General features: G+C 36.9%; 1 protein-coding gene across 1 annotated transcript in view; it reads left to right on the top strand.

Annotated features, from left to right (window-relative positions):
- Positions 1 to 26,888, top strand: part of GPC6 (glypican 6) — a 713,349-nt gene that overhangs the window by 521,361 nt on the left and 165,100 nt on the right. The window contains exon 5 of the mRNA XM_058832891.1: positions 1,191 to 1,356. Within this exon, the coding sequence (XP_058688874.1) occupies positions 1,191 to 1,356 (166 nt within the window). The remainder of the gene's footprint in view (positions 1 to 1,190; positions 1,357 to 26,888) is intronic.

Below are 26,888 nucleotides of genomic sequence, written 5' to 3'. Positions count from 1 at the left end.
CACATACTATCAGTGTTCTGCTAGTAAAGTGCATTTCCCTAGGAAACTAAAGCAAAAATCCCTTCTGAGCATATTCAGAAGCATGTGCTATATCTCAGAACCATTTTAATTTAAAAATGTCCTGTGTAAAGACTATTTTCTGTATAGTTCTCTAAAAATCAATGATTTAACATCAAAAAGGGAGAAACAAATTCCAGGGAAAAAAGAAACACAATTTTAGTACAATGCTGATAATACAAACAACATCAATCAGTTCAGCCTGTACCACTATAGTGCAAAGTTAGATTCATGCTTTCAGCCCAAGTTAACATGATTATGGAAAAATAGTTTAATCCCTTCGAATTCATATCAGTGGTGTTGCATTTATTCATTAACCATGTTGACAAGGTTGAGTGAAAGGAGTGCCATTGCTCTGCAATCTGCTGTCCAGGAATTTTGAAATCACTGAGGAACCTGCAGCTCTTTGTCATTGCTCTAGATTGTCACTCCACCGTGAGATACTTGTGCTCCACTGCACCATGACAAGATGCTAATCTGGGTAGTACCTAGTGTGCACTATTGTCTATAATGCTTTTTGTCACTTGAGATGTTGAAAGCATACAAAAAAAAAAATAAAAACCCCAAACAAACTGTCTGATCTCTTCATGAATTTGTCTGAGAAGAAAGAAGGGTATTTTTGTCTGAAAACAGAATGATATCCCTTTGTCATCATGTAGTTCTGAATAAATTTATAGAAACCATCAAGATTATCCTGGATTTACTGCACTTTAACAAAGAGGAGATTTTAATCCAGTGCTGGTGTGACTGACATTTCTAGTTTACACAGGAAGAGTGAGAAGTCTCCTCAGGATCCTCCACACTAGGATCAGTCAGTCACTACCCAGTTGATTCCCTGGATGTTTTTCCTTCGCTTTTCCAGGAGATTTTGTGTGGGAGGGCTGGGGAGGCAAGCACTGCTATCAGTAGGGGAGTGTTGATTTTTGCATTCCTGAAAGTCACTGCTGTGCTAAATGAAGATAATTGGCAGGAATCGATTAGTTTTACAGGAGGGTGTTATTAAGGGCTGAGCTCTTTTCACAAATTGCCCCTTCTGCACTTTGAGAGACATAATCTCAGCCATCCCGAAATTCACAGAACAGGAGATTGATTTCCTCCTTTTTCTTTTTCTTTCCCTGCCTTAAACTCTGCAGGTCAGTCCCACCCCAGGGTGCATCCGGGCGTTAATGAAGATGTTGTACTGCCCTTACTGCAGAGGACTTCCCACTGTGAAACCTTGCAACAACTATTGCCTCAATGTAATGAAGGGCTGCCTGGCAAATCAGGCTGATTTGGATACTGAGTGGAATCTGTTCATAGGTAAGAAGAGTTTAAATATTAGTGGAAGGAAACACTGGTGATATCAAATCGCTGCAGGGTTCTGTGAGGTTAGAAGACACTGTTGGTCAGTATTTGGAATGAAGCAACTGCAGATGCAGCTCACTTTCTAATTGAACTTTTTGGCTTGCAGTAAGAAATGACTGCTCTCTCCCTGCCCTAAGCCAGTCACATTTCACATTTCATATTTCCAAAGGAATGGTGTGGTGTTACAGCTCCTGAGCTGAATTATTACATGCTATGGGAAATGTTGAGATAGATTTGGTTGAGGATTTGATAACAAGCTTAACATGGCAGAAATAGTATGTATTACAACTGAAAACTAGGTTCTTGCAAGCTGAGAAGATAATAACATTGTATAACATCCAGTCAACATAAATCACAACAGCTGCTGTGCTTAATTCTGGTGGTACATAGTCAAGAAGCTTTAAAATTTACATATATGAGAAATTATTAATTCCTCATTCTTGATTAAAATATGCTAATGTCTCCCTTCCAGTATACTGAATAGGAAGTACCAAACATGCAACCTAATGTTAGAATGGAACATAGAATATATATTTAAGAAAAACTGCTCCCACAGTTTATTCACATAATTCTTCACTCAAATAAACTGAGAATAAAAAAAGAAAGAAATATCCCTTAAAGAGCCATTCAGCTGTCCTGTAGCAAAACAAGGCAAAACAAAAAAACAACAACAAAAAAATGCCAAAAAAATCCATAACCCAAAAAAAAACCAAAAAACCAACCTCTCAGAAGAGTAACATATAACAAAATATATTACTTTTAAGTTGCTTTTGGTGATAGGATAGGATGACAATTAGACAAGGCTGATGATAATATGGAAGGAATGGAACAGCTAGTTAGCCTAGACACTAATGAGTGTCATAGTCTAGACTGGATTTCAGAAAAATAAATGCAGCTGGAAAAAATGGGATAAAACTTTCTTTATTGCAGCTGAAGAAAGGAAATTTATTTTCTGTTTTTGGAAAGATAAAACATAAGCAATCTCATTCGGCTTAATTTCAAACCCCACTGACCAAAGTGACTTTGAAAATTTGACTCTGACTCATTCATGGATTTTTGCTTTACTCAGCAGTGCAAGATGGATAGGAAGAAGAAAACAGGATGAAAAATGAATCAGAGTATGAAAAGTGAAAACAAGCATTGAGCATGCTATAAAAATAGCATACAAACAACAATATTAAACAAATGATGCAGATACACTTGCCTTCCCAGTCTCCTGTACTGGTTAAAGGAGTTGACATCAGAAATAGTGCTGTATGGAGGGATACCCATGGGATTACTGAAGTAAAAAGGAGAATCTGATCATCAGAAAGCTAAGTAGGAGCTGATGGGAAAACAATTCTACCCTGTTAAGGACACTGCATAAGCTACTTTCTGTGACATTGAATAATAAGCAAGTTCTGAAATGTCACTGATTCTGATCAAAAAAATAATGTAGGCTTTTAAGAAAAAAAAAAACCAAACATTTGAACTAAAATAAACAATAAAGTTTTTATTAAGGCAAGCACCTGTTTAAATCAAAAGCTGGAATTTAAGGTTTGAGATATTAAGAGAAGATTTCCTGTTCTGGTGCTTTAAATTCTGTGAGAGTCCTGGGCACGGAGAGATGTGTTGGAAAGTGTGGAAATGCTTACAGATTCAGACTTTCAGAGTCTTTTCTGCAAAGCCCTTGCCTTCATCAAAATCACTCTGATTTTGATTGTTCTTGCTCTCAGAAAATAAAAACTGCATGAAAGCTTGTATGTTATGTTAAAACATAGTGTTAATTTATTAAATACCATGTTAGGCAGGCTACTGTGCAATTATCCCTGCAGGTCAGTGATGACAAGACAATATACAGTACAAATACATCAAATCATATTTCCTCTTTCTTCTAACTAGAACTATACAACTTGTATCTATGCAACTTCCCCTCTGTAACTTTATGGAGAGGAAAATAGAGGAGATACAGAGATTTTCATGTGTTTGGAAAAGGTATTCTGTTTTATCCCATTTTTCAGGCCTCTGACAGCTTTGCTGAAGATGAGGGTCCTTCCTTTATGAAGGACTGAAATGAGGCAAGTTGTCTCTGTCTCTGACAGCTGTCAGAGGCTTTCTAATAACACATGCAATTCCCTTAGTGGTAAACACAACAAAACTTCTACTCACTGAATTAAAACGAGCAGTAGCATTTTACAGCACCGCTGAGCTATGAAAGATTGGAAATTATGCATGAGCAGTTTTTATCCCTGTTCCAGTACTAGGAACCATGCACTAGCAGAAAAAAAAATAAAGATAATTTTGTGCATTAACAGTCTCTGCCTAGGCAGGAGTCCCAAATGTTAGTGCATATTCATACACAAGATAGTTTTGCTTAGCTCATAATCTGTGCATTGCAAAACAGTTTGGCTTAGTTCATAATCTGAGCATTTCAAGGTTGTTTTGACGGAAGTCGGTACTAGGAGAAAACTCTCAGATATGTTTGTCAGTAACTAAGTAAATCCTGTGCTTTGGACTGCATGTCCTGATACTGTTCTGGAGTAACAGCAATGGTCCAGCAGCAGGCAAGATCTGCACGTGAGGAGGAGCAGAGGAAAGTAAATGGGCTGTTTGACAACAGGATGTGTTGCATGTTTCACCTACTTTATAAATATAGAAGTCATGACTGAAATCACATATATATGGTACTAATAAATCTTGCCTCTACTTTCAAAGCTAGGGAGACTGGGATAACTTCCCCTAAACATCTGGTGCTTTCCAAGATTTTATAGACTGTGAAAATTGGTAAGAGGTGAAACAACTGCAGAAGCATGACACATGGCTTATTATATATTTCCTGGTTTTGTCACCTTAAAGTCTGTGTCCTTTTTGTGTAATGTTTCATTATAGGCTTTTTGTATTTTGTTGCCTTTATTACTGTGTGATAAAAACCAAATGTAACGCATCTCGTTCAGACAGATCATCTGCAACTCAGAATTTTGCCTGAGAAAAGAAGACAGCCTTTAATATCATATTATAATTATAAAACTGTAATGAAAAAATGCTCCTTCCAGGTATCTATATAAAATATTTAAGAGGCATTTAAAAGTAAACCCGTCACACTGACTTTGAAAATGTGTATTTTGCAAAGCTTGCTTCTGATGTTTTGCCTGTCAGTTACCCATCATAATCTCCTCTGCACCCATCTCAAGCAAAATTAGCAAATGAAAGATAAAAAAGCATGAGCAGAGGAACTGTGCTGCTGAGGAAGATCGCCTCAGGGAGGAGCTGACTGATTCTGTGGAGTGGGGAAAAGGGGATTTTTCTCTGTCTCATGGCCCAACAGATATAGTCAAAATTATGCTTTTCTCCATGGAGAGAATACCAATTAACAGCAATAAGAATCAGGCACCCCACTGTTCATTCTGTCACAGAAACAGAAGAGATGGATAAAATTATACCCACTAACAAAAATTTAAAGCCCCTGTATCTTAGGGAATGACATTAAATTTTAGCAATACTGTTACTCCTGTTTCTCTTACTAACCTGTATTTAAGTCCCTGTTCCTATCTGGAGATTCTTTGACTTTCCTTAACCTTAGCTTTCCCTATAATTGGTTATTTATTTCCCTTCACCTGCTCTTTTTCTCAAGCAAGAGTGTCAGCTGAGGAATGTGCCCACCTCAGTGGACTCCACACTTTTGCTTGGTATCCTCACTAAGCTTCAGAATCAACAGCTGTAAAAAGATTATTTCCATGGAAGCAAGTGCATCTCGTTCTGACAGCTGCCTTAATCACAGGTTCAGGATGGCAAAGTGTCCATAACCCATTTGTTTTTTAGAAAATTTCTTTCACAATTAGCATTAAATTTCTTCTGTCTTGAAACAAAAACAGATGAAACCTAAAAATCTAGCAAGATTGTGGGCCAAATATTACAATCCTTATATAAGTAATTCAGCACAACAGAAGAGTAAAAATCCAGGTAGTTGTTTTAATCATCACAATTACTGTATCTGAGCTTTTTTTTTATGGAAATCTAGAGTAATTGATAAATGCTTTGTTGCTGTACTTAGTGACAAAGTATAATGCCTGTGTAGTAGTGTTTCAAATGCAATCCATGGAGGTTTGACACTGCATGGCTATTTATAATAGCAGAAATGGAACATCTCTTTTTTCCTACAAATTATTCAATGATAAATCAGACTCACCTCGACCTTACTCCCATGTTTTAGTAGGCAGGAGATACTGGAAGACACTTCAGAAGTTGTGCAGTAGCAGAGATTGCGTCCCTGTCTGTGAAAAGGAGCCAAGAGTTCATGTCCAAAGCCACCCTTCTGCTTAGAGTGGAGAGCAAGTGGCTTTGCTCTGAGTGTATTCGATATTTGACAAGCTCTGCTGTGTAGTAAGGCAGATCAGTGTGCAGTGTGTTCACACTGCAGGATTCAAGGCCTTCAAAGCTGAGAGCCAGACACCTCTTACTGCCACCATCCTGCCAGGCTTCACCAGAGGAGAAAATCATATCTGTAAGGCTTCAGCAAAAGATTCTCCTTCCAATGTTAAAATGATTTTTCTTATTGCCATTACAACAGCTCTGCATTGCTAATCAACTTTCCTCTTCTTGTGCTTTAAGAATCCCTTTCTCCTTCCTATCAGTATGGCTCAGGCACCTTTGGAGTTCTCCTGAGACAGAGAATACCATGCAGGTCTCACTTAGAGCAACCCGATCATTTTCAGAAAAACTGCCCAACAAAACCTTAACTACTTACTCCTAGTCAAAGTTTCAGTCATGAAAATATGCAATCAGTTTCATTCACTGCTTACAAAAGTCCTCAGATCTCTGTGCTTTCTCTGGTCCTTGTGTAAGCACAAAGATAAACGTTTTCCTTTTAATGCTTCAAGAGGCCACCCTGATTTGACTTTTTTAATGGCATATTAAAAGAATAACTGTGTCATCATGATTCACTTTGGTTCAGAGAAAAATCAGTCTATAATACTAATAGTAATCCTTTACTATTTTCTTGTGATTTTTATGGGTCGCAAAGCAACCTTCTCTTCTCCAGGCTTAACAGCCCTAATTTACTCAGTCCTTGTAGGGAAGGCACTCCAGTCTTCTTACAAACTTTGTGGTCCTCTGGATTTGCTCCAACCATTCTGTGTCCTTATGTTGGGGACACCAGAGCTGGAGGCAGCACTCCAGGTGGGGTCTCAGAAGAGCAGAGTGAAGGGGCAGAATCCCCTCCCCTGCTGTGCTGGCCATGCTGCTTTGGATGCAGCCCAGGCTTCCAGTGGTTCATGTTGAGGTTTTTATCAACCAGCACAGCCACGTCCTTCTCTACTGGGCTGCTGTCAATCGCCTGTCCAGCCAACCTGTAGGTGTGTCAGGAATTGCCAGGATCCAGGTGCAGAACCTGGTGCTTGGCCTTGCTGAATTCCATGAAGTTCACACAGACCCACTTCTCAAGCTTGTCAAGGCCCCTCTGAACCCCCAGGTAGCGCAGTTCTTCCCTCCAGCATGCTGACCACACCACACTGCTGCCAGCTTGGCACTGTCACGCACACAAGCTTGGCATCATCAGCAAATTTGCTGGAGGAGGGACTCAATCCCAGTGTCGCTGTCACCAGCAAAGAAATTGAATGGTATCAGCCCCAGTATTGACCCCTGAGGGTCACCACTCATCACTGGGCTCCACGTGGACAATGAGGTATTGACCACAGCTCTGCATGCACCCACCCAGACAGTTCTTTTTCCACCGAGTGGTCCATCCATGAGACCCATGTCTCCAGTTTGGAGACAAGGATGTCATGCAGGACAGTGCCACACCTTTTGCATGAGTCCATGTAGATGATGTCAGCTGCTCTGCTCTATCCGGCAATGCTGTAGCCTCATCATGGAAGGTTGCCAGTCTGTCAGGCATGATTTCCGCTTCATAAAGCAATACTGGCTGCCACCAATTACCTCATTGTTTTCCGTGTGTTTCAGCATAGATTCCAGGAGAATCTGCTCCATCTTTCTCTTTTATTTACCTTTGCAAAGTACAGAGCAAAGGCTGGCAGTTTGTTGTAATGCTTAGTAGGCAAAAGTCTTCTTCTGGCTTAATCATGGTAAGTAAGAGCTAAATCAGAGTTTTGAGCAACTTTAGTTACCAGGAACTTGAATATCTTCCCTCTACCACCCTCCTCCTTAATCATTATATGAAAGTATATTTTTTATATGTTAGCTATTTTTTATATGTTAACCTTTCACAAAGACTCTGGGAGAAAAAATAAGTTCTATTATTTCTTCCATGGAGACGCACTGCAAAAGATTCCTGCAGCCTTGGGGTGCCATTACTCCAAATTCAGAATTTCTGGTAGAAATTCATCCATTTTGGTTTGATGAGCATAGAATAGACACTTCAATGCAAACACTAAAAGTTCATAATTTGCATCTTGTGCTGATATAAAAATAGTTAGAATTCATGGTCAAGCTTATAATTCAAACCCGGAATATAAAGTCTTATTTTCAATTGTTGTATGCTTTAAAACTATTTAAAATTTTAGGCTAAAATCATCTTTTCTTGCTTTCTTCCTGAGCCAAAGTTATCATGATGCCTCAAGTGAAACCATCTTTGCCAACCATCAGAATGAAAATAGGGAAAATTATCTTAACACAATGCCTTTCATCTTTTCTACTTACTTCTTAAAACAACTTTAGTGCCTCCAGAGTTTGCAGAAGTAATAGTTTCTTTAAGTCTCTTCTCTGTACAGACTATCGTAGCTATTACACATCAATATCTATTTCCTTAGTTGAAGTGTCAGGGTTTGGTGGATGGCTCTAAGGGTGTGAGACCACATTGTGATTATATAAGAAAAAATGGGATCCCTAGTCCAGAATTATTTTTCCCTACTTTAGCTTATTTTTACAAAAACAAGGGAAACTGAGTAGAGTAGTCTGATATGTGATACAACTGCAAATCTGGTTGCTCAGAGGTTGAGAACAGGATTTGCAGATGTAAATCTAATCTTTTTTGTGTGCTTCAGGCCCATTAGTCTCCATAATGCATAGGTAGCAACATGAAGGAATTTGCAGTGCTATTAAAAACATATACTTAACATCTGTTAACAATTATGTCAGTTCAGGTCAAAGATATGTAATTGTACAAATGAAAAGTGAATTCAACTTGACAATACCTAATTAAAAGATTATGGTACTATATTTTTTAAATTCTCTGGTAAGCAGTAACTTCCATGATCCCATATTTCCCTCTTGTTTTCCAGAAATAGTATAATTACTGCCTACAATTTAAATACAATGCCAAGATCTGATGGTTTAGAGTACATAAGAGCACTCCTGAAATAAAGGGGACATCACCATTCAGTAACATAAATAATGTGCAGAAGAAGGGAACAATATTTGTTATTTCCCACTGTTTTTCTTACCTCAGAAGTATAAAGGATAGGCAACCTGGGTGTGTAATTCCTCAGATGGAAATGAATTCAGCCTGCAAGAAGCTCTCTGAAGATGTGGGACTCCCAGCAGAATGCAAATAGCACCAGCACTTGCCTGCTGCTTAAATTCAATTTACCCTGCCAAATCTCTGTGCTCCCCCTGGGGCAATACAGTTTCTTAAAGTAACTCACAGCATCTATTGCACTGTATGTTTGCTATAGGATGTGTCACTGAAGAAAGAGATTCCCTCCTGTAGGACTGTGGGGATTGTGGCCCTGTTACTGGATCAAAAAAGCTGGGACTCATCTGGCCTGATCTTGCCAGTGACACCATTGACAGCTTGTTTCTTGGGGGTGCATCCTGGAAGGGTGCTAGTGGCTTCACTCAGAGGGACTCTTGAAGACTGCAGCTCCTAAAGAGGGACTGTGGGTTTCTGAAAATGCAAATGAGTTTTGACAAATGTCTGTGAGCTTTGACATGTCTTGAGGAAATCACCTATGGAGATTAACTATGCCATTCTCTTTAAGGAACAAAAGATATTAGTGCCCATCACCCATGATCATGTCATATGACAGCTAGAAATACAGGATCAAATTCAGCCATTCTAGAATTCTGCCTTTGGCGTGCAAATGCAATTCTCTTGAATGGTATGATTTCTCCATATGCAGGAAAAAGCTTCTCCAAACTAGAAGTGATATGAGAGTCACATATTCAGCATTCTCAGCAGGCCCTATGTTGACTGCAGCACTTAGATGCTGCAGCTTCTTTTGAAAATAGCAAGACTGATCAGCATTGTCAAAAAGTTTAAAAGATTTTATAATGAAACTGTTGGACCCAAATGATGGCTTTTTTAGTTCCATTTTCATTCCTCATCTCCAACTCCTTCATATTATTTCACATCAAAGGGAAATGTCTGTCTAGTACACATGAGTGCAGTTTGAAAGTTGCAGAGAGCAGCAAATTTCTCTCTGTTTAGAATCAGGGGAAGTGCTGGGGAAGCTGTTTTGCCACTGCCCTTAAAATGCTATGAATTAACCCAGGGATGTTACATAAGATATCTCTAGAAACAGGAAATATGTTAATTATTTATTGCTCAGATACTCTGTGGTTCTGGGACTATTATTTTGTACTTTTCCAATTCCATAACTATGCCTCCTCCAAGGATGCCTTGCTTCCAGGAGAGCAGTAAACAGTGCTGCTACTTCTGCCCTAGGTTACCATGTATATTAGCACCTCAAAAGAGTTTTCTCTTCAGTGGAGGATTTGATGTCTCAATTAATTGCATTTATGTAGGGCTGAATCCCTGTTTACCTGTCGGGATATCCCTCAGGCACTTCACTGATCTCCCTGTTTCACAGGCAAGGGACCAGCTGGAGAATATTGTTCCTCTTACCTGATCTGCTTTCCCTTCTGGTTTGTGGGATTTGTGGCAGCAGGTCTCTCTGGCATATGATTGTGAATGAAGCACACACCCCAACTGAGAACTTGGCCCTGCTTTTACAGTTCAGTTACCTGATAGAGCTACCTCCATGCAGTTCTGCTTTTTTTTTTCTTTTTTTTTTTAAGGATTACAAGTCCAAATGAAGACCATGTGAGTTTCATTTTACCGAAAGCAGGTGGGACTAAATATCATTTTAATTGGTTTGACCTTATTACTTTGGCTGTGCTTTATTGAGGAAATGCTGTATTACACTAGGAAGGGTGAAAAAAGGATTATTTCTAAAAACATATCTTCAGTTAAATCATCATTTGACTTGGTCAGTATTGATAAACTTGAGATAATCTGAATTCTATGTTTGGCAAACACTCCTATTTTTAAGGGAAAAAATAATTGTGCAATAATTGGAATGTTGCCCAAAGGAGTACTGGCAGTTTTATTTCAATCTTAGTTGAAATAAAATTTATCACTCTGTCCGTTTTTTTTTTTCTCATTTTGTTTCTGCTTGTATTCTGCTGCATTTAAAACCATACATCTGAAGAAAGTATTGGTTGCACCATGACACCATTTTATACATTTAAAATATTTTATCTTGGAATCTGCATCCATTTTAGAAAACTGCATATACTTCATATGCTGAAAATAAACTTGAAACTATGTAATATCTTGAATGATGTGGGGTTTTTTTCTGAGAAATTGATTTACTATTTCAGATTCTCTAAACTTCATATTAGAAACAAACATCAAATTATGTCTCCTTTATTTGGAAAGTGTAATGGAGAGATAAATGTAATTGAGCAAATTTGTTCTACAAGTAACTATCAAAACACTTGGTTATATCTGAAAACACTTTGCTGAGTTTATTATACAATATCAATTAAAGGTGATCCCTTGCCACAATGATGTCAAAGCAAAACTGACATTGATTTGCTTTGTGCTATAATTTTGAGCCGTTGCTTGATGAGGGATAATGTGTTTATGATAATGTCTTAGGTAGGATATTATCAATTTAGAATCACAGATTTCTTTTTGAAACACAGAAACAAAGTAGTGTTGTCAACCAGCCTTAATTTCTCCTTACAAATAAACCCCAGTGCTGCAAATGAACAATACACACACACACGAACACACACACAAAAAAAGTGATTTTTGATTATAATTAATCTGCCAGATTCCATTAATGAGAAGTTTGGGGGTTTCTTAGTATTGTTTTCTCTTGAATTTCAGAGAAAGTTTCAATTTTACATTTCTGGAAGATGAAAAATCAACCCAAAACTCAACTCAATAAAAGAATTCAAATGTGTAGACACTCTCAGTCTAAATCATTGAATTTTCTTTACTTTTTGTCTGCTTATTCAGGTCTTTTATGAGCTATACAAATATTATCCTATGCTGCCAAAAGCTCCAAACATTATTAGCAATGTGGCAAAACCTGCTCAAATGTATAATCTCGTATTAATATTACATGTTACAATATCTATGTAATGTAAAATATATATCATACATATATATTAGACTATGTAATATTAATACAAGATTAATGTTCTTTATGTAAATAAAATGTTCCTTAATGTAAACAAAATGTGTTTTTGTTTTTTTCTAATGAAGCCACACAGTTATAAAAGGGCATAGATTATATTCAGTCACTTGTCTTGGAAAGACTTTTTAAAGATAAGCTGATTGAAGAAGGTGAAGTGTTTGGCTGAGCTATAAATTTCTCATAACTTGGCAAAGAGACTGTGATAAAGATCCCTAGGTAGTAGCCCATATCAATGCCAAATTTAGTGGAGCAAAAACTTGAAACCATTAGAGAGATTAGAGTTTTAGTGAAACAAAATATTCAGGAAGCAATTATTTCTTTCTGATAAGGGTCCTATGCATTCCTTTCTTGTAATATGTCAGCCCTCCATTTTTTCTTATAAAGAATGTTTTACCAAAAGCAGGAAATGATAGAAGTAACATAGAATTTTTTCCCCCTCCATTTCTTTTGCTTTATCAACAGAATATCTTACCATTTCTAAAGTCAAGAGAACTAGTTTGAAACAGAGTGCTATGACAGAGCTGGTATGGCCAAAAATCATTGAGCATTTTGCAAAAGTGGAATGTAAAAGTGTTCTGATGCATTTGGGAAAATGCAATGTGTTTAGAAGGTAATGTGAAAAAGTTTGGTCTTATACTTCTTATTTTTCTGTGTTATTCAGTGTCACCTGCCCTGTAATATAACATTCAACATCCCTTAATGTCATTTATATTGCAAGTTAACCTATGGGAGTTTAAACTCCCATAACATGTATTTTTCATTTAGCCACCAGAACTTTCCATGTCAGTAGGAACTCACCTTCATAATATCAGACTTCAATTTGCAGCAGCAGCAAAGAGCCTTTTTATCTGTCTTGTCTTGTTAACTCTTAAAATACACTTAACTGTGAAGGAGAAAGTAGCAGCTTGAAAAATAAAGAATGCAATTTTGGTTCTGCTGGATATTTGTTGCTGACCTCGGAAGAGAGTCCAATTTTTCAACTAAGCAATGCATCTCACTGTAATGTTATAAAATGAGATGAAGGTGAGTCTTTGCACTCAGTGTACAGGTCACAGCAGCATCTTGCACTTAATTCAACTGTAGAATTAGATAAAAACCATCAGTAAAATAAATGGTGGGCCATGGAGAATGGACAGTGCCAAAAGGGCAAGAAGTTATCCTGGGCATGAGACAATGAAACATAGAGTACTCACAAGATTCTAGCTTGGATTTCACAGATGAAATGATACAAAAAGTCTTCCAGTAGATTTAGCTCTTTTAATTAAACATGTAGGATCAGATACACTGGCCTTTAGTTATACTTCAACTTCCTTATTTTTGTATATTGATGAAAAGAAGGAAATTAGCAGGATATAGACTTTCTCTGCTGTGGGAACAGGACTGACGGTTCTGGCCACACATAGCTACAGTTTGTGATTTGTGTTTCATTTGTACACTCAAAAGAAGGGATTTATGTATTTCTTATGACAAACTAAAAATTAATCCATGAATATTTTGTCAATTGAAATTTTGCCGATATCTGCAGTGCTGATAACATACTTTAAATGAGGTTTTCTTCTTTGTACTGCATTTACTATTTGGTTAGCTTTTCATAAAAATCAAAAAATGAAATATTTCTGTTTCCTTTCTACTTTTTCCTGGGAGACTTTCTGTCTGAAAATATTTCCAGGGAAGTAATAAGAGATGGCTTCTCCAAGTTACACTCATGGCTAAAACCACACTTCAGTAACACAGAAATCTTCTATTCCAGATATAAATGACCAATTTTCTTATTTTAGCATGTTTACTTAACCTAGCTGAATCACTTTGAAATTACTAGACAGCTTTGAGGCATCTCTTAATATTTAGTTTGATTTTCTTCTCCATATACTATTAATATTTTCTTACAGTATCTTTCAAACGTTCATTGATATAAGTGTATATTTGGTGGGGTTTTTTTTCAAATGCAACTACTAGAAAAATACATACAGAGCCCAGTTGTCCAACTGAAAAGTGTTTTGAAGAGTATAAATATAAATTAATATATTACAAATTAAAAAGAAGCAAAATTATGGTAATATGCAAGTCACTTTAAGAAGGCTCTGAAACTTCTATTCTGATTAAACTTTTCTATAAAAACACAATAAAAGTATTATAAATTACTCAGGTCAAAATCAGGAAGGACAGTGTGGCAGAACTTTAACTGATGCAAATAATTTGCTAGAGCAAGTAGTATTTTTCCTTTGGGCAAAAACACCTCCAAGCTCCTCATCAAGTCTGTCAGTTTCAAGATGTGGAAGAATTCTCTCCCCTTATGAAAAGAAATTTGATAGTTAGAACATCTGGTTATATAGGCCATGAATTTTAAAGTAGAGTTACTGAATAAAGTACAACGCGTAGGGTAAGGGTAGTCTTGTATAATGTTTCAAGTTGGATTCACATTTGTTTGAAATCTGGCAATGTTACACCCAAGCAGAAGTCCAGACAGAGTTGATGTAGAGATATTTTTTTTCCAATCTGCCTTGTTGCCTGTCCAAGGCTACAGGGCCCAGCCAATAGACAGATGCTCTTTGCAGGGAGAGAAGCCATCAAATCAATGTAACTTGCACTCTTCAGAGAATAAACATCTCAGGGAGAAGCAACAGGTTACAAATAGCTTTTTCCAAAGTATTTGACACTGAATTTTCTTTTCATTTAGTTTTCTTGTCTTATTTGTCCAAATGGTCCAAATTGTGTAGTCCAGTGGCTTTATAGTGCTCTGTAAGTGACAAGAATGCAGTCCTTTCCAGCTGATGCCAGTATTTGCAGCTTCATGGTGGTGGTGTTTATGGGGTTTTTTTTCCTAGTTTTGTTTACCTCCTAGCTTTTTTAGTGTTCTAAATAAATATGCAAGGCATGGTGCACACAGGATTCTTGTAGTATAACCTAATCAGCATTGTAGGAAATGTGTTTCTACTTGCCACAATTCATTGCTTATTTTTCTAAAATCGTTCTATTTTGTTGTCAGTTTCACCTCTGTGGACTTCTGAAGCAAATGTTTAAACTGAAAAACATTGTATTTGTTATTCATGAAAATAATAAGCATTTATGAGGAAGGCTAATAGATCTTACAGCTTTAAAGTTGGTCACAAAACCTTTGTGTTACCAGAAGTCTTTCTTGTTCAAATTTTTGAAAGCCCCTCCATAAATCTGTACCCAAGTTTGAGAGATCTGGGAATCCCACACAAAATAAATAGTTCCATCTAAAATGATCTTAATTTATCTCATGTGTTATTTATAAACACAGTTCAGCTTATTTGCTGACATCTTCTTCTTGGAAATTGAATCTCAATATATCCTACACATACGTGCTGAGCTGTTATAAAAGAGACAAAAGACGCTCAGATCTCTGATTTATTGTGTTTCAGGAGAGGATTTTTTGGGGGGAAGAGGGTAGATTTTATGAAAAATTTCCCTCCAGTTAAGAGTATTTCTCAGGGTATACTGAAAGACCTTCAGGCATAAAGGTATTATTCCAAGCATTGAAGATCCCTAATACGAATATGAAAAAAACTAATTAGTTTTTCCTGTAGACCAAATTGCTTTTCAATCCTTGTAAAAATATAAAGTGTAAAATAAAAACTAAAAATGGTATTGAATTAGTAGTTACTGGATGTGCAGTTTCTGCTTTTCATTAATTTATACTGAATTTCTATTGAAATTAATAGAATAAATAACTATTATATTGCCATAGAACACCTTGCAGAACAGTTAGGATTTAAGGCAAATAGGTTAGTTATGAAATATCAATATTTTCAATGGAAAGTGGGTAGCTATTGAAATTCCTTCGAGTCTGAATTCCATAGCTACTCAAAGCTTTAGTTCAGATTCTTCTAATTTAAATAGATAGAGATAAGACAGAAAAATTATTTTGTTTGATTTCTATTAGATGACTGAATATTTCTCTGAAGCATTTAAACAAGCTCACCAAATTCAAACAATTATAGGTAACTTCGTTCAAGAATAAATTGGAGAATTTACATAATGTTTATGAAAGGTAAGAGAAAAGGTGCAGAGTCGATCTTTATTATGAGCTTATTCCACCTTATATACATGGATGTATTTAATTTATACTTCTCATTTAGTGAATGAAAGGGTATAAGAGCTGAGTGAGCTCCCAGAAGTGTGTTACATAACATTAAAAATAACAAAATTTTAAAAATGTTAAAATGTCCTTATGTTAAAAAGCTGTATTTCAGCAGAGACAGCAAGCTGATGCTTGAAGAATAGCAGCTCTATTTTGTTTATTTGGGGGAAATGGAGCAAATGCCTTCATAACTTTTAGAGAAGTGCCAAAAATATGCATGGGCACCATCCCAACCAAAACATCTTTCTACAAAACTATTGTTTGAAAGAAAGAACAAATCAACACTGCAAGTACTATGTGTCACCTCTTAGTGAGTTAAAGAAATGGAGATGGATGAAAAAACATTTTAGGAATAATGTTTTTTTTCTTTAATTGACCAGTGGCCAGTAAAACAACAGGTTTTTCCGTTTTCTGTTTTCCTGTTTTTCTAAGGTGTAAACTAGAAATTTTTCACACCGTTCATGGAGTCATCTGGATGATAAAACCAAGCGTTTGGATTAACACAAAATATTTTCTAACTATTGCAGCAAATTGTAGGGTGAATTTCTGTCATTTGGGAATGCCATGATGACCCACACATCCCTTCCTTCTATTTGAACATCAAGTGGAAGACTGTTTGTCTGGTGAGGATGGCACCTTGTTTTATCAACACGTGTCAATTCCCAAAAAAGCTTGCTGGGAATGAGGAGTTTGCATGGGTTGAAAATTCAGGCCACATCAAAAAAAGCTTTCCTGCTAAAAGAACAGTAAACACAGACACCAATAGGATGCTTTGCCACATGTTTTTACTGCAATTAAGGTGCAAGTTGAGTTTTATTTAGTTTAGATACTGAAATCTGGTTTATGTACTGGCTACCATAAAATGACAGCACAGATTTGAGCCTAAGCTTGCTATCCATATTTCCCTGAGCTCCCAAGTGGGTCCTGTAACCTGAGTTCACTGATGGCCCAGCCACATCTATTATCTGTAAAACTGGAATGGATATTTCCAAGCAGAATACCATCTTCCCTCTTGCTACAGAGGCTGACTTTTTAAAGGAGAGAAACACACAGCAAGAAGAGCTATTGAATAACAATCTTTATCCATTTGATTTCCAGTATCAATTCCTGCAAGTATAAACCTGAAAAGAGATTAAATATCACAGTTTAGGGTTTATGTTCTCATAAACTGCTACTAAGGAATCTCAAAATTCGCAGAATGATTCAGACTCTCTCTCTACATTCAATCACAAATGGCTTATTCAATTCCTATTTTTTAAGGTCATAATTTTTAGATTTCCATGTGCACTCAGAGAAATTATCATAACTATCTGAACTTTCTAGTCACTGTGGGTAATTTTGTCTTTAGGTGTCTCTAACATGAGACACCTGAATTACTTCCGTGCAGAAACTCACTGTGTATGTGATATCTGTAGCAGTGAAAAGAGCATAGGAAGCAAACACTACAGATCTTGTGGGGTCTGAGCAGCTGCTGACCAATGAAGATTGCACCCAAGCACTGGAGTAGATGTGTGTTTTTACATGCTTTTTATGCAAAATTCTTAATGTTGCCTGAAGTGTGACTTCTTTATTAGCTGACCTAATGATGCTGCTTCAGGAAACAATAATGACAGACAGTCTTACCCTACACTCTCCTGAGCTGCAGTGCCAGCACTGGAGGCAGAGACCTGATCTCTATAAAACAACATATACTTTCTTTTCTACTTTTTCAATAAGTGTACTTAACCAAGTTTGTTCTCTGGTTTGTCTCTGTGACCCAGTGGTTTCTGGCACCATGGCAAGGGAGAAGATGTGTGGTGAGCTAGGAGACATCAAAACAAAATAATAATGTTTTGTGCTCTCAATGCTTTGTATTTGTTATCCTCATTTATAACCAAAACTCCCCTGGATTTTTACTTTAAAACTTTTAATCGTTTTTCTTCACAACAGCCAGACCCTCCTCAGGGATTCACTAGGATGAGGTGTAGTCATAGCCCAGTCACCTTATGATACTCAATGATACCTTATGATACCTGAAAACTAACAGCTGAGCTCCCTCAGAGGAGACAAGGAGAGCCTGAAAGCCTCCATCTGTGGGTCCTGCTGGGTGAAGGAACAAGGAGCTGCCACTGCTGTTCCTACTCTTGTTTGGGAGGGGTGATTGGGGCTGGTGCCATGTTCTCTGCTGAGCATATGGTCTGGCACAGAGTGGGAAGGTGTGACAGAAAACACTCCTAGTCCTGTGAAGGCAGTGTGTGAGCAAGCTACATTGGGCAATCACTATCTGGTCATGCTTTCACATTTGGCAGCCACCCTACTTAAGCCAGCTGAGGCAGTGGCCACACAGCAACCAGCTGTGTTTGTACCACTGTGCCATCACTGTGCCCTGATCATGAGATCCTCCACAGTAACAAACAGCTCTGCCAACACAGAGCAGGGACAGGTGGCAATGGGCTGGTGGGAGGAGAGTGTCAGGGAGAGAAAAAGAGCTCCCTAGGCCACTGATGTCAATTCAAATATCAGCTAGGTTATGATTTAAGAGATTAGTTTGATGCTACAAAGAGATGAAACTATGGGCAGCTGCCATGAACAGGTCAGTCACATTTCTGTCCCTGCCATGGGTTTCTGCCATGCCTTTTCTAGCAGCAGTGGGGCAGCCAGCCTGGGGAGAGCTGACTGAGACCAGGACCAGCAGGAAGGTAATCCAGCCAAAAAAACTAGGATAGGCTTTCAACCGAGATAGGCCTCAGCTATCTGATGTAACTCATATGCCACTATATCAACTTACAGCAGAAAGAAATCATTCAGGACAAGAAGTGGAATGCTAATTTCATCAGTAGATCTTTAGGTGCATCTTGAAGTAACATCCTTAAGGTGAAGGGTCCTGATGAGCCAGTCTAAGAGCTCTACGCTGTCAAAATCAGAGAACTCGTTCCCAGCCATGTGCTCTTCCTCATTCCATTCTGCTGACCTGCTTCCTAAGTTTCCTTCAGCCTACTCACCTGGTAGAAAATTAACCATGAGGGGAAAGGTTGTTTGAAATTCTCAGTCAGAGCAGCATCCACTCAAGAAGTGGACAACTCGAGTAGAAATGCAAATCCTAACTTTACATGAGATGAGTGTGGTCACCACTGCTGAAAAGGTGTCTTGTAATTTATTTCTTCTCCATCCCTTTGACCCCATACAGCTGCATATTTGAACTGATTCCTTTGCACACACTTGGATGCTGATAAGATGTTTTTCTGAACAGGACCATTGCCCAAGCATAAAATAATCATGCCTGTCACTTTTTCTTTTTTATTTCCTGTTTGGTGTTTTTTTGTTTTCTTTAAGTCAGTTTTGTTTTCAGTGTGATTGAATTGGCTTGGCTTATTGCCCCCTTGCATCACCATCCAAGGTATGGTAGGGCCAAAGTGAAAGCTGTGGGATGACCTTCCAGCTTTTTACTACCAGGTAGTAAAAGCTCTTACCTGCTGCTCCATCTTTTTAGTCATTCATTAGCACTATAGTGAAAAAAACATGCATCTCCTTAGAGGAAATAAACTGTCAAATGCTTTAAATGTTTGTTATACATAACACTTTATTGTTCTAGTTTTAATAATTGTTAGATAGATAGTTCACAAGTTTCCTTTTCAAAAGGAGAAAATTAGTTATGTATAAATTTCTGCTTTTGCATTTCTGTCATTTGTGTTGTTTCATGCTCTAATATGAAGAAATTGTGATTTTGCTTTAATTTTCAAGTGATCTCATTAAAGACTTCTCACTGTACTGAAAGATGCAAATATGATGTATACTACATTCTCCTACATGTTATAGACAAAAATGCTTTAAAACTTTAATGAAAATGTCTTAAAGGCTTATCTAGGTTTATGAACTGGAAAAATTAATAAATAGGTAAGAAAAAGAGTAATCAAAATAATGGCAAATGATACCAAAAAACATTTTCTTATGGAATTTGGAACAGTGGACTGCTAAGCAGTGATAGGTAGGAAAAATGCCTGAGATGGCAGAAATGTCCCTTTAAGAAGGCTCTTGCATGAATAACAGTAACAAAATGAAAAGAAAAAAGAAACAGATAATAAAAAGGTATTAGACAGAAGGAATGGTGAAATATGATGCACATTCAAAGTCTGTGTGGTTCCTTGCAGTAAATGTGCCAGCTTATTACACAAGGTCAGCTTTAATCTGGGTCCTGAAATTAATGCCATTTTTAATATATTTTCACTTCATTGTAGTCATGAAAAAATAGCAAAGTAGTTGTGAATACAGGTCAACAGGGCAGAAAGCTCTGTGAATGCAGCTTCAGCCCACCTCATAACTACAGACAATCCTTTTTCCTTGTATTTTTGAGGTGTTTTAGTAGGAAATTCAGAACCCTAATAGCAGGTTTGGATGATTGGTGCTGACAGCAAAACTGAGTGAAGGCATTGCTAAAGGAACTGAAAATGAAAACTATAATTAAAGGTTATAACTTAGAAGTCCTCTCTATCTTCCATATTATTACTGTTTTGGGTAATGAAATGTTATTTCCTCATAGGTATGCTTTAAACAACTGAGTTGTTCTTTGCATAGATAATTAGGGAGAACTAGAACACAATGACAAGAGTCTGTGCACGAGGAAACACCTTTTTCCATGAAACTTACCCAAGAAGGATAAAGCACAATTTCTTGTCAAAGTAGACAATGTGCACTCCTGAGCAGTCAAATTAACAATCTCTCCAGAGATGGTTAAGCAGGAAATGGGGATTTCCCATGTTTTGGAGGAATGACCTAGCCTATAATGATGCCCTTTTTTCCCCCCCCTACTATTAGCATATTTTCTCTTCACTTTTTAAAGCCACGATTTCAGCCTGATTTTTAATAGGAAAAATTTTAACATTTCAAGGTTTCATTGAGCCATACACTGTCTTTAAAAGCTTTTTGTATAACTGGTATGATGCTACAGCCGTTTAAATTGCAGTAATATCACATTAACTACAGAGCTTCCTAATTAGATATTTTATTTTACAGTGTTCTATGTTACCTCCTAAATAAGCATGAGGTCTTCTGTTACCAGAATGTTGAACTGTAGCACAGTTCTGAGAAAAGAGTGAGCACAAGGAGGACTGTAATTACAGCAATTATGGAAAAGTAATTTACTAGTTGTGTAAACTGAACAGCTTTGAAAGAGATTGGATCGACCATGAAAAGAAGTTCAATATTGAAAATAAATATTTTGGGATCTCTGAAATGGTTGTAATGTGGATAAGCAAACTGTAAACATTTTACCTAAAGTGATATATTTTCATTTTAAAAGCCCTTGTAAATATAACTTTGTGTTTTTATAGAAAGACTAAAATTTATCAGAGTTGCATAGATATGCAGATCTGTCATTTCCCATCTGGTATAAGCTTACTAAAGAAACAAATAAATACTGAATTGACATGTCTTTGGAGGAAAAGTATGAAACCCTAACTTTTACATTTGACACAGGTAAAATGATTATTCATTTAAAAGGAAATTGATAGATTAATGCCAAAGGATGCAGTAATGAATAGAGTTATCTAGAGAGAAATTTGATCAAAAATGTCTCTCAAGATGCAGATGGTTCAGAAGCCAAATTCACATGTAACAGTTATCTTTTAGCCCAAGAATATTCATACTTAGTTTTTCAATGCTTGGTCAAGAGAACAACAGGACTTTGTCAGCTGTTTCTGAAGACTCCACAAAATGGGGATAAGGAAAGAAAGATAACGTATCCCATCTGAAATTTCTAAACAATTTTTCCCCTTCACCAAATGTCTTACACAAAGTTTAAAGAGTATATAAATAGAAGCATGAAAACAATCTGCTACCTGAAGCTTTTATCAAATCAGACCCATTTTTGTAGTGGCAAAAGCTAGGGCCATGCTGTGGATAGCTGTGCTCTGCAGCACACCTCTCTACTCTGCCTCCTGACAAGGTGCCAGAATACATCCTTGTGCCTTCATCCTTCCTAAGAAAGTCTGAAGTTAGGGAAAAGACCTTTACATCACCAGTCCATCCCAGATGGAGATGGTGCATAGACTGGTTGCATCCCCAGGGCCTCAGGGACTCTCCAGCATCTCATGTTTAAGCAATATACCTGCAGTTAAAATGGCAGCATTTAGATCTCACCTGCCTGTCAAGCCAGAGCAGCTCAAAACCTAATGTAATTGATTGGATAATAATAGTTATATTTCTTTGATCTGATTCCTGAGAATGGATGTTCTGACTATCAGTTACTACCTGCACTTTGTGATTTTACATTCACATTTGTCTCTGAATAATAGCAGCCATTACAAGAACTGGCCATATTCCACAGACAAATTAAACCACATGGCAATTCTGTGTTCCATTACTTTATAGTAAGTCACAGCATTTAATTGTATTTTCACAATACTAAGTCATTACAAGCAAGTCAGAAGCAAATCACAAGGTCTGAATAAGTATTTATAGTTATTCAAGCTTTGAGGACATTTACATGAGAAACTGGCACTTACGTTTTGCAGAGAGAAAGTTGACTTCTCTCTATGAGTTAAATGCTTGAAAGCTAAAGGGCTGGGCCAAAACCATTAGAGAAAATAAACTGCTTCTGTAACAACCCTGCTGCTGTAAATGCTTCTTTTTATATGAAGCATTTGACTTAAATGGATTACAGTTACTCTTGACAGTATGAAAGAAGGTACCCTAAAACATTTTAAATAGCTCTTGTATTCCACCTTTAAAGCTTTGGTGTATTAACTTGGCAGAAAATGGCTTATAAGAAAACCTTACTTATATGAATGACAAAGCTGAAGAGGTCTGTGTGCTGGGGAGAGAATACATCACTTTGTCAGTGGAAAAGAACACAGGTACCAGCTGGGGCTCGTAAAATGAAGACAGAGGATGCAAAAGGATAAAATACCATAACCCTTGGTCTTTTATTTTGTAGCATGTCCAGAGTTTTTCAGTTCTGTTTATAACACATGCTTTTTAATATAGTGAAGCTGCAAAAAAAAGGAAACAAAGTAAAAAGGCTACCTATTGTACCTTGCTACCAATTCTAATTCAATACATCTGATTTCTTAATTTCTTCTTTCTGTATCAATAGGTGTGGAAGTACCAAGCAAGGCTCTGTAGCAATCTAGCAGATATTTGTATGCAGTACTGAGAGATCCTCCTTAATGAGATCTGCAGTATAATGTTGCTAGCTTTAACTGGAGTTAAATTCTATACCATAGAAAGTAAAAACGCAATTATAAAATGTATATGATGACTCAAAGCATTTATGATTATCTCAGAATGCAATTTCTTGTGTTGTCTTTAATGTATATGTGTCTTATTTAGATTATTTGCTTTGAACTAACTTCATTCAAATAAAAGACTACTGCAAAAAAAATTTTCTAATTAAATGAAAATAAAAATATAAACCAGGAAGATAAGCTCAGATCTATGGTAGAAATAATCTTAAGCTTTTATAAAAGCATAAGCATAAACAAATCTCCTTTCATATCCCAAAATTTTATTTTTATATTCAGAATACCCTTCCTAAGTACTATTTACTTAGGGAGTAAGTAAATATTTAAATTTTTTCCAAATGTCTGGGTCTCAACAGGCCAATGGTATCCATAATGAAATTGAACTTGAATTTGTCTTGAAGAGCCTGAAAAACAATACTACTATTGGCAGCCTAATGTTTAACCAACTTTTTATTAATAGGTTTCTGTGATGAAAGCAAGTGAAAAGTATTGCTATGTGTTGCTTTTGTAGACAATATTTTTACATAAAATTCTGAAGTATTCTAAGTCAACTGAAAAATAAGATGCAAGTTAGAATTGAGTTAGAAGCAAGTTAGAAGGAGAATTAGAAAATATTTTCATTTTTTATTTCTTCTTTAAGCAGGAGATTTATTCTGTAAAATCTTATTAAAAGGACCACTAAAAGGTAATTTTCATGTTTAATTTGTTGTAGAAAGCACAAAAAGTAGCATGCCTTTGTATCATTTTACATTCAACTTTTCCCAAAACATTTGTTTTCTTAACAATGCTGAAGTGTATGTACCAAAAATTGCAGGAAGCTGTTGCAAGGTTAGTTTGAGGGTGACTAAACAAACCTTCATTTGTAGGATAAATTATAAGGACTAAATTGAGTCAGGTTATTAGGAGCCATATATGAAGGTGAAAAAATTCTGATGAAGTTTAGAGAGGCATAAAGTTGATGAGATGGAAAAATGCAAAATGCTCTGGTAAATGCTAGCAGGCAGGGAAGAGGACAGACTGTGAATGTTGGTGTAAAGTTAGAGAAATCCAGTCTGATTTGGATAATAGAAGAAAAAAAAAAGAAATCAAAAGCAGACATTTTATCTTAGTGTTGAATAATTTGCACCATGATGAGCAAATCTTTAAAAGAGTAGCTGTGATTCTGAAAGTCACAGTTCATCTGGGATAAAGGACATCACTGCTTTGTTTGGAATTGACTCTGATTATTTCCACCTTTTGTGGGCTGGACAGGTTACTTCTGCTCCTTATCCCAGACAGATTTTTTTAAGAGCCAAAAGTCTGCTGCTTTCTTTTCACACAGGAAAGACTACCAAATGACAACCTCCCAGCAGCCTGGGAGGCAGGTCAAAGCCCAGGTTGCCTCCCAGTCTGGCAAGTCACACACCTGCAGATGGAAGGGATTTCCACTCCAGCAATATAGACCATACAGGGTAGGACATGTGAAAAACTCAAAATATGGATGAGATTAAGGCTTTTACAGATTCGTGGATGACCTAAGTAAAAAAGTTGATCTGTATACTGAAAACACAATCAGATAAAGTAATGTGAGGGGTATGATACCCAGGTGATGCAGTAAAGAGGCAAATTAGTTGCAGAATAGTATTTCTAAACTCTTTATACAGTAAATGCATTGGGGGAAAGATTGTGCTTTCTAATGCATTTATGAATTATCTTCCCTGTCATCGAATTATCTGCTTGTGGAATATTTTTTTTTTTTAAATGAACAATAAGAACATCAGCATTTACAAGACGATTAAAGCACTCCAGAGGCATATAAGCAATCAGCCAAAAGCCTTTCTTTCTATAGAGACAAGGTAGAAAATTTGAATATAGGAAACTCACAGCAGTTGAAAAGAGATTTCTTATACATTTCAGACTTGGTCAAGTTCATAAGAGTCACAAGCAGTTTCCTCAAGGGCTTATTCTCTCTAATGGAATTTTACTGAAGATTGATTACACTACCTTAATAATTAGAAGGTCTTAATAAGCGGTTTACCTTTGATAAATAGAATTGTTAGGAACTACCTTACTCTTGTAGTAAGCTAATAAGGTTGAAGTGTCAACTTTTAGAATGCATTTTAATCTTGGTGTTACATGGTAATTAAAGGTAATTAATAATCCAGAAATAATCACCAGCTAAACTCCAATCCCTTTTCCTTGTTTAAGAAATTCTTTACAGAGTGTAAATGAGGAAAAGACAGTTTCCCTCATTTTTAAACAGCCTCTGGGGGGGAAAAATGAGCATTAAGACCATGACCAAGGGCTCAAGACAGCTCTCTGGAGGAGCAGGGAGCGATAGGAGACCCAGAGGCCGCAGGGCCATGGGCTGAATCCATACCCTCCCACATGTCAGAGCTGTGGTGCCATGAAACACCTCCTAGAAAGGGGTTTCATGCCACCTTTGCCTAGCATGCCTAGAAACACCTCCTGAAACACTTCCACAAAGTAGCTCAGCTGCTGCCAGGATGAAACACCATACCTGATGTGCAGGCTGTGCCACAGACTCTCAGCTTCTTAAGTTGATATATCTGCCTTTCTAATTTTGAATAGGCAGAAGAAAGTGTTTGTCATCCTGTAGCTGTGTGAAATAAAAGTAGTCCCCTTCCTCACAGCCACATCACATCTCCTGTGCAGTTCATAAAGCAGGTAGTCACCTTTTGCAGTAATACAATATGTCTCAAATACTGAGTGAAAAAAGAATCCATTGCAGGGTAATTAAATATGCTAATTCCCCTCAGTGTCCCAAAGGGATTGATTTAAAAAAAAAAAACAAACCACTCTTAAGTGGGCAAATTTAATTTGCTTTATTTAAAAGCAGATGCAGTATAATCAATGCTAAATTTCCTTATTAACCATAAAATCTCTGTATGAATAAGTGGTCTTTGGCATTTTAATAGGTTTTGATATAACTCCAATGTGTAAGCAGGGTTTATTAATACCATAGGACTGGAAGCATAGTGTGATATGGGTTGAAATGGTTCCTGTTTTGTAAAAATGTTAATATTCTGGGTAGATGACCTTGCACCTCCTTTCACATATGTTTTAGCTTGAGGCAGCAAGGGAAATTTAAAGCCTAACTGCAAATAACAGTGTGGCAGAAAAAGTAAATTTGATTTGTGAGGAATCAAAGTAAGATTTTATGTCATTATAAACATGGACATATAATTACACATCTTAAAAGCTAAACTGTGCAACAAAGATAAGATAGCAAACATATAAAGAAGTAGACAGCATTATAGTTTCACTAAATATGTGCACTAAATATGTGCATAGTGTAACCCAGGCAAAGAGTTCCCTAAATCTTTGGGATTTGTGGGCAAGCAAGGCAACTCACTTTGCAGGTGGAGGGTCACATAAAAGCAATTTCAATAACAACATTTTATATTAAAAGCTTGCGAAATTCTTTTCTTTAATGTTGCTGAGATATACTCTGGGTGGCATGACTGAAATATAACAGCGCATTTTGCTGTAAAAGTTGTTTTGCCACTTGTTTGGGATGACCTACATAACTCACAAGTGACGTAGTGGCAATAAAACCTTTATGGCTCTCTGCACGATTACTGGCTCTAGCCGTATGTTGATACTTGTGCAAAGCACAGGCCTTGCATAACCTTAACAAGACAAATGTCAGTGGAACTTAACAATGGCGACAAACTTTACCAGCATAAAATCTGAAAACTTCATTTTCACAGTATAAAGTCAGCTGGAAGAAGAGCTGAGTACAAATAGCAAAGATCAGTCTGGCCCTTGCCAGGTGAAATTTTAGGTAGACTATCTTAA

Source organism: Poecile atricapillus, chromosome 1 (genome assembly GCF_030490865.1).
Source record: "Poecile atricapillus isolate bPoeAtr1 chromosome 1, bPoeAtr1.hap1, whole genome shotgun sequence".
Taxonomy (NCBI): domain Eukaryota; kingdom Metazoa; phylum Chordata; class Aves; order Passeriformes; family Paridae; genus Poecile; species Poecile atricapillus.
Note: the sequence above shows the minus strand (reverse complement) of the source record. Positions and strands in the feature narration are given on the sequence as shown.